This window comes from Panthera tigris, chromosome D2 (genome assembly GCF_018350195.1).
Source record: "Panthera tigris isolate Pti1 chromosome D2, P.tigris_Pti1_mat1.1, whole genome shotgun sequence".
NCBI classification, from domain to species: Eukaryota; Metazoa; Chordata; class Mammalia; order Carnivora; family Felidae; genus Panthera; species Panthera tigris.
This window is the reverse complement of record NC_056670.1, coordinates 29357372-29371824: the sequence shown is the minus strand read 5'-3', so window position 1 is coordinate 29371824 and position 14453 is coordinate 29357372. Positions and strand designations below refer to the sequence as shown.

At 47.3% G+C, this 14453-nt stretch overlaps 1 protein-coding gene across 3 annotated transcripts in view; it reads right to left on the bottom strand.

Annotated features, from left to right (window-relative positions):
• STOX1 (storkhead box 1) overlaps nt 1-10497 on the bottom strand; it is a 58253-nt gene extending 47756 nt beyond the window's left edge. For all 3 annotated transcript variants that reach the window (XM_042960854.1, XM_042960856.1, XM_042960855.1), the window contains exon 1: nt 10185-10497. In XM_042960854.1, coding sequence (XP_042816788.1) covers nt 10185-10497 — 313 coding nt within the window. The remainder of the gene's footprint in view (nt 1-10184) is intronic.
• Nucleotides 10498-14453: the final 3956 nt, after the last annotated feature.

The window sequence follows — 14453 nt, the reverse complement described above, 5'->3', positions numbered from 1 at the left end:
GGCTATCCAGGATCCTCTGTGATCCTATATGAATTTTAGAATGTTTTTTTCTGTTTCTGTAAAAAATGTCATTGAGAGTTTGACAGGTTGCAGTGAATCTGTAGACCACATCAGGTCTTCCAATCCATGAACATAGGAAAAAATTACCTTAAACTAGCCTTATTAAATTAACACAATAAAGGCCATTTATGAGAAGCCCATAGCTAAGGTCATAATGAATGGGGAAAAACAGAAAGCCTTGCCTCTAAGATCAGGAACAAGACAAGTATGGCCACTCTCATCACGTCTATTTAGCCTAGCCAGAGAGATATTAGGCAAGAAAAAGAAATAAAAGACATCTAAATTGAAATGGAAGAAGTACAGGGCACTTGGCCGGCTCAGTTGATAGAGCATGCAACTCTTGATCTCAGCAATCAGTTCAAGCCCTACGTTGAGGGCAGAGTACTTTAAAAAAAAAGGTGGGGAGGGGGAGGGGGAGAAGGAGGAGGAGAAGAAGGAGAGGAATCACTTTTTGATTGATACACGTAGAAAACTCGAAAAGATTCCACAAAAGAACTGCTAGAACTAATTGACAAATTCAGTAAAGTTACAGGGAACAAAATCAACATACAAAAATCAGTTGCATTTCTATACACTAACAAGTATCCAAAAAGAAAATTAGGAAAACAATCCCATTGACAGTAGCATCAAAGAGAATAAAATCCTTAGGAGCAAACCGAACTGAGGAAGTGAAAGATTTGTACACTGAAAACTAACAAAAATTGATGAAAGATAAAAAAAGATTTATAAATAAATGGAAAGGCTTGGTTCTTGTACTCTGTACTTTCCAAAGTGTTCTCCCAGAGGGTGTCCCATCTGAGCCTGAGGCCAACTCTGCAGAAAGGGCAGGTAGGATGCTTGCCAACAGGAGGCAACCGAGGCGCCCAGAGGACTGGATCGGAAGCTGGTCACTCAGCTGCTTAGTGGCAGAGGATTAGATCTGGGTGTCCTAAATGGCCCTCGGCCTCTCCCTACAGCTTTACTCGGAGGGCAGACCACCACCTCACGGGCGCAAACGGCACAAACTACAGTAGGTCCACAGGCTATGTAACCCTCCAAAAGAACCACCACTGCAGAAAACACTCTGGAGGAAAGATAATGCCCACATAAGGCTGGGAAAGATTTCCTACGCACCATGTCAAATGTAATGTGTAACGTACGCATTATTCACCCCACAACTTGATACTCTTCAGTGGCCTCGGGCTCAAATCCACACCCCTCAGTATGGTGGTCAGAGTCTGTCACAGGCCAGCCCCTCTCTAGGCCCTTCACGCCACTGCCCACGTGCCACTCCACGCTCCGGCCATGCCTGGCTGCCTATGGTTCCCCATGTGGGCCATGCCCTGCGACACATGCCCTCCCCCTTTGCTTTATTAAAATGTGCTTCTCTGGGGTGCCTGGGTGGCTCAGTCGGTTGAGTGTCAGACTCATTGATTTCGGCTCAGGTCATGATTCCAGGGTCGTGGGATCCAGCCCCGTGTCAGCTCCACGTTCAGAGCGTGGAGCTTGCTTGAGATTTTCTCTCTCCCTCTGCCCCTCCCCTGCTCTCTCTCTAAAATACAATAAGAAATAAAAGGCTCGAGGCGTCGCACAATGGGAGAAGGAAGATGACCATCTTTTACAAACAAACAAACAGTGTGGAGCTGACCTTCTGGGACATTCACCCCTCAGCCAGCAACAGAGGTAAGAACAGAGGTGTCTAGAACTCAAGGATGACTCAATAACTGACTTTTCCTTGAAGAGCAACAGGCACATAAGTACAGCCAGTGATGGGAAGCCTGCCAATGGCTGGCATGGGGGAGACCAAAGAGCACCCACTTTGGGCACCCGGCAGAGGGTACAGCATGCGGACACCCTCGGTGACAGCCCAGCTTGTTCAGAGGGTGGCACTCAGGTCTGGCTGAAGGGTGGCGTGATGGTCAGTGTCGACCATCACTCTGGCTAGGCTACAGCTCCGTAATTCAATCAAACGCTGACCCAGGGACTGCTGTGAACATATTTTATAGATGCGATTAAAGTTTACACTCAGTTGATCTTAGGTAAGGGAGATGATCCTACCTAATCTAGATTTCAATCAGCTGAAAGGCCTTACGAGTAGAACTGAGGCTTCTCAAAAGAAGAAATTCTACCTATACACAGCAGCTTTGGCTGCGCCTCAGAGTCCCCACCTGCCCTGCATGATGGCGAGAACTGCAGATTCTGGACTTGCCGCCCTGGCCCCCACAATCATGCAAAAGTCAATTCCTGGTAATAAATCTCTGAATATATGTATCTCATACCGGTTCTGTATCTCTGATTGAACCTTGACTGATAACAGGAAGGCAGGCACCTTTCAGACGGTGGGGAGAAAAAGAAGGCTCAGGCTGGAATGGGATTAGAAGCACTGTGATGCATGTTAAGGGCTCTGGACTTTTTCTGAAAAGCAAAGGGGAGCAGCAGAGGTATCTGAGCAGAGGAAGAGCAGAATTAGATACGCATTTTAGATGCCATCAGTCCATCTACCTGTGAGGTGGCGAATGGACTGAAGTGCACGGAGCCAGCCAAGAGGAGGCACTACAAAAAAGGGAAGAAGCTGAAGTCAAAACTCAGGTAGGAAATGGTAAGATCTTGGGTGGACAAAGGCCTAGCAGGGGAAATGGAGAGAAAGAACTGAGTTTAAGAGACACTGAGGAGTTAAGCCTCCTGGAGCTTGGTGACCTACTGGCCTGGGGTATGAGGAAGAAGGCAGAGGAGTCCAAGCTGATTTTCAGATTAATGGTTCTTTTCATCCCATTGGGCCTCAATGCTACATGGCAGCAACTCGAGGTGTCTTTTCTTATCCACCAGTTGCTAAATCAAAACATGGAACCAGAAACACTCATTAACTGCTCAGATGCTACATACAGATCATCCAGCTTAGTAACAATATGCCTACAAGACACCCTGTTGTGAGCCCTTTGGCTCTTTCGGACTGAACTGTTCAGCTGTCTCAGCACAGAATAAGGAGAAAGGTAACATCTGGCAGAACAAAGCCAGAAAAACATGTGTGGAAGGATCCTGGGTAGAAAGGAGAGAGGTAAGAGCAGGGGCATGGTCAGAGCAGCTGTTTCTGCCATTTCCTGGGCCTTGGAGTGGACCAAAGTCATGGTGGCAATCTGATAGCCTCACAGGGAGAGTGAGGGCCAGGGCACTGGCTTGTGAAAAATGCCAGAACCTTCACAGGAACCATGGGAAGACTGGTAGTGAATAAAGAGGAAAGCAAGAAACGCACACAACACCACCCACATGACAGTCCTAATTTCCATTTCCTGTCTGCAAAATGGACAGAATTATTCCAGCTTACCACCTAACAGAAGAAAAGGAATAATCAAGCTACAAAAGACTGGGGAGATATGAAGATGTGTTTGGGAGAAAGAAGACATGGGACAGAGATATTTGTTCCTGGTGACTGTCTAAATGATCTTGACATGACCGTTATTTTCTCAACAGGCTAGACAGTTCCCGTCACCAGAATGACATTTTTTAAAAGTTTATTTATTTTGAGAGAAAAAGAGAGCACGAGTGAGGGGAACAACAGAGAGGAGAGAGAGAATCCCAAGTAGGCTCCATGCTGTCAGCATAGAGCCTAACATGGGGCTCGATCTCACAAACTGTGAAATCATGACCTGAGCTGAAATCCAAGAGTCAGATGCTTAACCGAATGAGCCATCCAGGCACCTTAGAATGACATTTTAAAAGAGGAAAAGACAGACTAAGTATGCAAAGAATACTGGAGCACCTGCATGGCTCAGTCAGTTAAGCATCTGACTTTGGCTCAGGTCATGATCTCACGGTTCGTGAGTTTGAGCCCCGCACTGGGCTATCAGCACAGAGCCCACTTCAGATTCTCTGTTCCCCACCCCCTCTATCTCAAAATAAACAAACTTAAAAAAAAAAAGAAACACAGTCTATTAATTAGAAAAAAATGTTTAAATATGTAAAGAATAAAGAGAAAGAAATTCAAATAAAGAAAACCAGCCAACCATGAGAAAAAGACAAGAAAGGATCAGAGAAAATCTTCAGAAACAATCACAAAACAAGTGATAAAATGGCAATAAATACGTATCTATCATTAATTACTTTGAATGTAAAGAGACTAAATACTCCAATCAAAAGACACAGGGTGTGAAAAAGGACAGCCTAACTGCCTATTAAGAGACTCACTTCAGACCTAAGAACACCTGCAGATTGAAAGTGAGGGGATGGAGGAATGCCTGGTGGCTCAGTCTGTTAAGCGTCTGATTCTTGGTTTCATCTCAGGTCCTGATCTCACAGTTTGTAAGTATGAGCCGCACGTCAGGTTCTGCACCGATAGTGCAGAGCCTGCTTGGGATTCTCTCTCTCTCTCCCTCTCTCTCTGCCCATCCTGTGTCCGTTCTCTCTCTCTCTCTCTCAAAATATATAAATAACTTTAAAGAAAAAAGAAAAAAAAGTGAGAGGATGGAAAAACATTTATCATGCAAATGGAGATCAAAAGAAAGCCCAAGTAGCGATACATATGTTGGACAAACTAGACTTTAAAACAAAGACTGTAGGGGCACCTGGGTGGCTCAGTCAGTTAAATGTCTGACTTTGGCCCAAGTCATTCTCTCACAGTTTGTGGGTTCGAGCCCTGCATCAGGCTCTATGCTGACAGTGTGGAGCCTCCTTGGGATTCTCTCTCTCTCTCTCTCTCTCTCTCTCTCTCTCTGTCTCTCTCTCTCTCTCTCTCTCTGCACCCCCCCCCAACTTGTGCTGTCTCTGTTTCTCTCCAAATAAATAAACTTTTTTTTTAATTTTTTTTTTAACTTTTTATTTATTTTTGAGACAGAGAGAGACAGAGCATGAACGGGGGAGGGGCAGAGAGAGAGGGAGACACAGAATCGGAAGCAGGCTCCAGGCTCTGAGCCATCAGCCCAGAGCCCGACGCGGGGCTCGAACTCACGGACCGCGAGATCGTGACCTGGGCTGAAGTCGGACGCTTAACCGACTGAGCCACCCAGACGCCCCATCAAAATAAATAAACTTTTAAAAAAATTTATAACAAGTGACAAAGAAGGGCACTATATCATAATAAAGGGGACAATCCAACAAAAAGATCTGACAATTGTTAAGTATTTACACACCCAACTTGAGAGCACCCAAATACATAAAACAGCTAATAACAAACATAAAGGAACTAATGGATTATAATACAATAATGGTAGGGAACTATATTTTTTAAATTTTTATTTATTTTTAAGTAGGTGCCACACATGGAACCCAACGTGGGGCTTGAACTCACAACCCTAAGATCAAGACCTGAGCTGAAATCAAGAAACAGACGCTTAGCTGAATGAGTCACCCAGGCACCCCAATAGTAGAAAAACTAACACCCCATTTACATCAACACACAGATCATCTAAACAGAAAATATACAAAGAAACAATGGCTTTGAGTGACACACTGGACCAGATGCATTTAACAGATACATTGAGAATATTCCATCCTAGGGGGGGCCTGGGTAGATCACTTGGTTGAGCATCTAACTCTTGATTTTGGCTCAGGTCATGATCCCAGGGTCGTGGTATTGAGCCCCACATCAGGCTCCGTGCTGAACATATGGAGCCTGCTTGAGATTCTCTCTCTTACTGCCCCTCCCCTGCTCTCTCACTCTAAAATAAAATTTAAATTTAAAAATTTTAAAAAGAGGAGGCGCCTAGGTAGCTCAGTCGGTTAAGCATCCAACTTCAGCCTAGGTCATGATCCTGTGCTTTGTGGGTTTGAGCCCCACGTCAGGCTCTGTGCGGACAGCTCGGAGCCTGGAGCCTGCTTCGGATTCTATGACTCCCTCTCTCTGCCCCTCCCCTGCTCACACTCTGTCTCTGTCTCTCTCTCTCAAAAATAAACAAACATTAAAAAATCTTTTTAAAAAAATAAAAACTTAAGGGGGGACTCCTGGGTGGCTCATTCAGTTAAGCATCTGACTCTTGATTTCAGCTCATGTCATGACTCACAGTCGTGAGATGGAGCCCTGCCTTGGGCCCCTCATTGGGCTCAGAGCTGGGCATGGAGCCTGCTTAAGATTCTCTCTCTCCTCTCCTTCTGCCCCTTCCCTGATCACACTCCTGCTCTCTCTCTCTCAAAAAAAAGGTAAAACAACTCCACTTATGGTAGCATCCAAAAGCATACAGTTCTTAGGAACATAAATTTAACAAATGATATTCATGCCCTCTACCCTAAAAAGTACAAGCCCTTAGTAAGAAAAATTAAGAACACTCAAACATAGATATACCATGTTCATGGATTGCTAAAATGTCAATTCTCCACCAAATTAGGATGACCAATCATCCCAGTTTGCCTGGGACCAAAAGGGTTCCCAAGATGCATGATTATCAATTCTAAAGTCAGGGCAGTCTCAGGCAAACCAGGATGTATAAGGGACATGGGGAGAGGTGGAAAGATCCTTCTATCACCTCCCTTTCACCAGTCTGACCTGCCTGATCAGACTGCCCCCCAAATCACATGCCAGAGAACTCTTGCCCAACTAAATCACAGGCCAATCCTGCAGTGCCCACACATGTCACAGTGGGATGGAAAAGACTCTGTGTGAATCAGCCAACCTCTCTATGTTTATTTATTTTGAGAGAGAGAGTTGAGAGAGAGTGTGCTCTTGAGGGGCAGAGAGAGAGGGAGAGAGAGAATCCCAAGCAGGCTCAGAGCTGACACAGCAGAGCCTGATGTGGGGCTCGATCTCACAAAGCATGAGATCATGACTCCAGCCAAGATCAAGAGTCAGACACTTAACCAACTAAGCCGCCCAGGCACTCGAACCAGCCAACTTCTAGAACATAGCCTCCCATTCAGCTATCCCCCCTTGAAGTGAACATGAAGGAAATAGGCTGACTCTATTTTCACCTTGTACACGAGCAGCTCTTAATGAAGTATGCATTAAAACACAAGCACACTCAGAAGAGCACCTGACACATGAATGGATTAATGAAGCAAGTATTTAGAAAGAGCCACAGGCATTTTTATTCAATGAGAACAGATGGAAGGCCATGCTAGGGGTGAAAGAGTAGGGACACCGCAGCTATAAATTTCAGGAGAAAGGAACAAACTGTTTGGCCAAGTGGCCTTCCCTCTCTTACCCTGGGAAGCCATCATTAACTTTTCACCACCCCAGGAGGTGTGGTCCCAGAGTAACCACTGATTCAGCCAAACAAATACAGGTGTCCCCCACCCCTAACCACCTGCAGTGGCTCAGCTTGCAGAGCAGATATTTCCCTCCAGTTTCCAGAGCTCACCCCTTTCATTTGTTAATGTCACTTGCTTATTAGAAACAAACAAACAAACAAACAAACAAAAAGAGACAGGAAGACTGGAGCACAAAAGAAGACTTAGCTCTTGGCCCATACGTTAAAGATGTCCCTCTTTTTAGGAGAATGCTCTCAGTCTGGGAACTATTTTTCTCACCAGAGGGAAGTTGAGGTGGAGAGTGAAGAGGGAAAGAAAAGACACAAAACAAGGAGAAAATATAAACTCCTCCTTAAATTCAGGTCTGCACCAGAAAGTGGAAACTCCAGTCACTTGTCCGCTCAACCAGGACACTCCTACCTCATATTTTATGAGGCCCCAGGAGTTCCAGGTCCAGAAGCCCAGGAGGAGAACCCAGCAGAGTACCATGGGTTTATCAAGCTGGTGGTGGCCACCTCTCCTTCCCTCCCTGTGCTTTGTCTGAGCTGGCCAACAGCATTCCCCATGCACAAATACTTTTATATGGGAGTAAATGAGCCTCACCAAAAAAAAAAAAAAAAAAAAAAAAAAATCTATAGCAAAGGAACCAAATTGATCTTTTTTGTCTTTTGCTAACATTTTGCTCTTCACCACAAAGTAACAGTACCCGCAAGAGTGCACCATTGTTCTTCCTTGCCTTCCTGGAAGCCCATATTTGCTTCTGAAAGTCAATGCTGCCAGATTCAGGAAAGCAAGTGAACAGAAACTTCTAATTTCTTTGTGGGGAAGCAGCTCCTCCTTCCTTCACCACATTCTGGGACTGAGATGGCCCAAGAGCTGTCTTGATGCAGTTCTCTGATGTGACCCCAGGACCCCAAGTTAAATCAGTAATTATCAATTCTATTCAAAATAACCCCCCTCCCCATGTGCATCCATTGGCCTGCATCAAATAAGATCTTTCTCCATTCTGCTATCCAAATTGTCCTAATAGGTGGTTTTGTGCAAATTCCGGCTAAAATGTCCAAATTCTTATCAGGACACTGTTAAAACCCTCAACACCATTCCTTCTAAGAGACCCAAGTCAGGGGTGATGACCCAGCGTAAAGACCCCTGTTACTGTTCACTCCACAGGCTATAGTGTCCGTAGCATCCTGAGTTTTGCAACAAGGCAGCAGTATCTAGTGGGTGGACAATCAGAGTACTGGGCGACGTGTCTTCTTTGTCCACCGCACTGTTCAAATGGCAGAAAACAGGGCCAACCCAGGAACCAGCATTCTCCACTGCTTGATGGGCCCCAGGAGGTAGTACCATGGCTGCCTCTGGCTTAGCACAAGTGCTCTGTGTCACCCTCAGGTCCAGACCCCAACTCCATCCACTCCTTCTCTGCAATACTCTTTCTCACCCTTTGAAAGGGGGTGGGGGAACAGAGAATGCAACCACTAATTCAAACCAGAAAAACAGAGGACACAGAGCTGGAAAGAGTTTTTCATCCAGCCTGTCTGAAAGACCCCTTCCCTGTAAGAATTTTGGCCTGGCTACTTAGCTCTCTGCTATTAGAGTCAGAAACCGATTTTCTTCACTAATTCCCACAAGTCAAAGGTGATGAAATGTGTGTATGTGGCTTTGCAAATGAGCTCTCTTTTGCTTTTAACAGAAGAGTTAAAGTGGTCTGCCCCCAACAAAAGTGGGGCAGGGGTACCAGAAAGATGGGAACGCACGGAGATGAAAAGCCAAGGTTTATTTAGCCTCACTGGCCCCGATATTGAGACATCATCTCTGAGCAGATGATACACAACATCAAGTGCCTCTTGTACCCTCCCAACCCCCACCCCACCCCCCTTCTCCCAGAGGACGTAAAACAAATGTTTTATTTGCTCCACGGAAGGAGGAGGATTTATGGACTGAGTGGGGGGGGGGGGGGTGTCCTTGGTAGGAGTCAAAATTCAGGGCTGGACAACTGGTGACTTGTCAACAGCACACCATCAAATGGTCGTCACAACCCCACTCTTAAATGCAAACAAACGAGACTGTGGCGGGGCGCTGACAAGCCCTCCGGAGTTTAGTGGTGGGTGTCAAAGACCGCTCAACGGTGGAGTGCTTTCGTTTCTCAAATGAAGCTATTTTATACAAGCAGAAAGTTGCTGTCTGTCTTCTAACAAACGGGCTCTCTGAAAAGGCTGAAAAGGAGGAATTCTTTCTATTTAGGCTAATGGGATGGGTTGTGTTCAGAGCACCATTTGTCATCTCTTTTTCCCAAGCAGTTAATCACCCCAAACCTTCCACGAGGCCCTGAACCGCGAGACCACCACACCACCCAGTACAGAAGGGCATAGAAACCACAGACTTGTCCGCTCCAAGCCTGTAACTTTAATAAATATAAATAAATAAATAAATAAATAAATAGATTGATTGATTCACTGATTCATTCATGCATTTAAAAAAAGCAGCAACCAGTTCAGAATCAGTATCCTTCCTAAGCACATTCATTCATTCATTAAAAAAAAGCAGCAACCAGTTCAGAATCAGTATCCTTCCTAAGCATACTCATGGTGCAGGGGCAGAGGCCTCTGTCTCCTGACCCCAGTCTGGGTACCCCGTGGCTCCTCCAGAGCATCACTTTTCTAAGTAGAAAGTTCCTTCGGCCGGGAACCTGTTGGCTCCACTGGCTGAAAGACTTGGGATATGGAGGCATCCCGGAGGTGGCCCAGGGCAGCGGCCAGGCAGACCTGGGGGGAGCTGAGCTTCAGTGTCCTGGAAGGAAGAAATGTCTTGGGAGGACGGCCCTCCTCCAGCAGCCCACGGGCCGCCCATCCCCTCTTGCCCCGGCTCCCGCGGCCTCAGAGCAGAGCCCGGGCAGCACACGCCCCCGGTGGCCAGGGCTCCGTCCCCGCGGCCGGCGCGGGGCGCCCCTCCCGCCCGGGTCCCGCACTCACCCACCGCCCGGATGCGGAAGCCGCGCGGGGGGCGCAGCGCCCGGCGGCACCAGGCGTCGCGCAGCACCTGCAGGCTAGCGGGAGGCGCGTGCACCAGCAGCACCCCGCGCCGCAGCCAGCCCTGGAAGGCCAGCCGCGAGGCGGCGCGCGCCAGCCGCGAGTTCCAGAAGCAGCGCGCGTTGGCGCGGCGGAACGCGCGGAAGATCGCGCGCCCGCCAGGCTCCTCCGTGCCCGCCGCCGCCGCCTCCTCCGCCTCCAGCCTGCACAGCACCAGCGCCAGCGAGCCCGGCGCCAGCTGCACAGGCCGGGCCATGCCGCCACGGGTGGCCGGGGCCCGCAGCCTAGCGCATGGTCGGGAGCGAGCACCGGCGGCGGGAGGAATCGGCTTACTGCGCGCGGCGCCGGCTGCCGGGGGAACGGGCTCCTGGGGGCGGGGACGGCTGTGCTCGGCGGGTCGGGGGGTGGGGCGGGACGCGAGGCCTGGGAGCGGCCACGGTCCTCGACCGCCGGCGCCCAATGGGGGTTTCCAAGGGCTGAGTTACCAGGCCTTGCTCCACCCCAGGCAGAACTCCGCTGCCCTGCCCCCCATTGCCTCCCCCACCCCCGTGTCTCTCTGCACTTCCCAGCTCCCGGGGCAACCGAGAGCTCCCCTACCCCGGGGCGGGGGGGGCCGCGCTGGGGCTTTTCCAAGTCCTACGGGGGCCCCCGCAGCCCCCGAGAGCCTCTTTCAACCGCGGCGCGAGTAGCACGGCCAGTTGGTCCCCAGAGCTGAGCCGACCGGAGTGACCGCCATCTCTCTGGCTTTGGGATCCTTCCTAGTGAGAGAGGCGACCAGGGACAACCCGCGGGTGTCAAGGACCTCGCTCGGCCCGGGAGTCTGTAGACCCAGGTTTGAGTCTCGGTCTGCTGTTTTGCTCGCTACTTCCCTTGTCTCCTAGCCTCCGTTTACTGTCCTGTAAAATGAAGAGTTGGAACTGAAATCTAAGAATTCTAAAATTCTTTCTACACATGAATTTCTGAGGTCTGGGATCTAGCTCCCCCCCCAACCCCCGAATATCCTATACACTTAGGTGGTGAGGGAAGTAAAGTGTTCCAGAGGTGCCACCCCGATTGGCGAGGCTCAGTGGTGAAGTCCGTGGAATCAGCCTTGGCTTGGCCCCGGGCATTCCCAAAAGACTGAGAAACCGTCTTGTCCCAGGAGCTCCCAGGACTGAAGGGAGAGGGGCTTGTGATCTATCAGGCTCTAGCCAGAGCTTCTGAGTGAGGTGGTCCAGCTCATATGCTGAGGACAGAGGCTGGAACCTCATATGCTGGGGACAGAGGCTGGGTGAGAGCTCCTGGAGGAAAGACAGGTTAATGAGAGGTAGGGCGTTTGTTATTACTACTAGAAATTGGCCCTATAAGAGGGAGGAGGGATGCTTGGCCAGACCCCGGGGTCATTCCAGACTTCCCGCTCCCTCAGCTCATCAATCATCAATAACAACCATAATAATCGGAGATCATCTATACCCTGCTTCTTGTAAATCATTCTTGTAATGATAGATGATGTTATTAAATGATGATAGCTAACATTTATTGAACACTATACACTGGGAGCATTGATTTCACAACTGTGTGTTAACTACTGTTAGTATTTCTATATATTTTTAAGTTTACTTATTTATTTTGAGAGAGACAGAGATGGCGGGGGTGTGCAGAGAAAGGGAGAGAGAGAGAATCCCAAGCAGGCTTCACACTGTCAGTGCAGAGCCAGATGCGGGCTCGATCTCACTAACCAGGAGATCATGACCTGAGCCAAAACCAGGAGTCTTATGTTCAACCGGCTGAGCCACCCAGGCGCCCCAGTATCTCTATATTTTTTATAGATGAGGAAACTGCAAGCCGTGTTTGATCAAGAAGTGCGACCTGATCACACAGGTGATAAGAGATGGAGTTGGGCAACCACTGGTCAGGGTTCCTTATGACAAATAAGTCAGACACAATTTTCTTTCTTTCTTTCTTTCTTTCTTTCTTTCTTTCTTTCTTTCTTTCTTTCTTCTTTCATGTTTATTTATTTTTGAGAGAGAGAGAGTGCAAGCAGGGAAGGGGCAGAGAGAGAGGGAGACACAGAATCCACAGCAGGCTCCAGGCTCTGAGCTGTCAGCACAGAGCCCGATGCGGGGCTCAAACCTACGAACCTCAAGATCATGACCTGAGCCGAAGTCAGAGACTTAATCGACTGAGCCAGCCAGGTGCCCCGAGTCAGACACAATTCTCAATTCAAATAAACATGCAAACCTGAGACAACCATCTCACATCTGAATTCTGACTCTGATGGCGATGGATGGGTAAATACAGCAGGGAATCTAAATGAACTACACTCCTATGCCTGTATAAGCTCCACAGTGAGGGCTGTTTCTTCCGGTGAGTTCTCTTTATGGTAACCCTAACCTTGCCGGATCAAGGATACCTTTGCTGTGTTTCCCATCCTGGAGAACTATAACTTTTGTCTCTGTTATCTCTAGCATCTGGCACAGTGTCTTTTCCATTATAATAAGGGTAATGATAATTCTCGTTTATTCTCGGCTCACTCTATGCCTAGAACTGTACTAAGGGTTTTACATGTGCAATCTAATTTTATCCTCAAATTTTACCCTCTGAAAAGGGTAATATTAAGCCACACCTTCCACAAGAAGAACAAAAGCTAGGAAAAAAGAAAAAAGGAAGGAAGGAAGAGAAAGAAAAAGAAAGAAAGAAGAGAAAAAGAAAGGAAAAGAAAGCTTAGATAGCTTAGGCCACTTGCCTATGAGGACGAGGCTAATGGACGTTGAAGCAGAGATGCCAACATTGTCCACACACCAGGCTAGATGAGGAAGCCCAGACACCATGCCCTGACACACTGGACCTGTCGCCTGGTCTGAAAAATTGTCCTGAGCTTGCTTCTGTCTCCCAAGCACTTGAACTGGAAATATACAATCAGGCCCTTGTTAGCTACAGGGATGCTGTGAAGTAGACCCAGCTATGAGGTTTCACGGCCTGAAATTATGAGGTAGAACTGTCTTAAACTGTGGAAACATTCATTCAGCTGTGTGACATTTCCATTATCATTTTACTTAAGCTAGTCCAATTAACAAAACAAGGGGGAAGACTGTAGGAGGAAAATTGTATTTATTTTTATTTTAAGTTTATTTATTTATTAACTTTTATTTTGTTTCATTTATTTATTTATTTATTTATTTATTTAAAAAATTATATTTTGAGAGAGAAAGAGCACAGGGAAGGGGCAGAGGAAGAGAAAGAATCCCAAGCAGGCTCCACACCCAGCCGAGAACCCCATTTGGGCTCGATCTCCAGACCATGATGACATGATGACCTGAGCCGAGGTCAAGAGTCGGACACCCAACCAGCTGAGCCACTCAGGCACCCCTAGTTTATTTATTTAAGTAATGTCTACACCCAGTGTGGGGCTCAAGCTCATGATCCTGAGATCAAGAGTTGCACGCTCTTCCAACTGAGCAACCAGGTGCCCCTGTAAGGAGAGAAATTTAAACTACAGCCAAATATGCATCCACTTGTTTTCCCAAAGGATCAGTTACCTCACAAATATCCCCAAATTCCTCCCAAATGGAACACGTCTTAAGAGTTCATGGAAAGGGGCGCCATGGCTCAGTCGGTTAAGCAGCCAACTTCGGCTCAGGTCATGATCTCACGGTCCGTCTGTGAGTTTGAGCCCCGCGTCGGGCTCTGTGCTGACAGCTGGGAGCCTGGAGCCTGTTTCAGATTCTGTGTCTCCCTCTCTCTCTGCCCCTCCCCAACTTGCGCTCTGTCTCCCCCTGTCTCAAAAATAAATAAAAAAACGTTAAAAAAAAAAAAAAAAGAGTTCATGGAAAACAAGGTCTCCAACCTGAATGGCCAGTGTTACATGGCAAAACTAGAGAAACAGAATCTTCTCAGGGGCCCTCCATCTTTGCGATCTCTGGACACTAGACACAGAAACGTTTTTAGAAGACAGATTTGGTATCATTCTCCACTTAAAGAGGGACACAGTAGTCAAACTAAAAGGTACACTAAAAAGTCTCATGATAACAGGATTTTTAAATATTTTTTTTCAGTGAAATCTATGCCTGAGAAAGAACAAAGTCATTCTAACACTATATATACATCTAAAGAACATGCTATGTAGTTAAAAAGATTGAGACAAAACTTTATGTACTGATTGATATAAGACAGTATCCCAGAAAGCTATATCTGTATCTATATCAATATAGATGTTTTATGTATGTATGTATG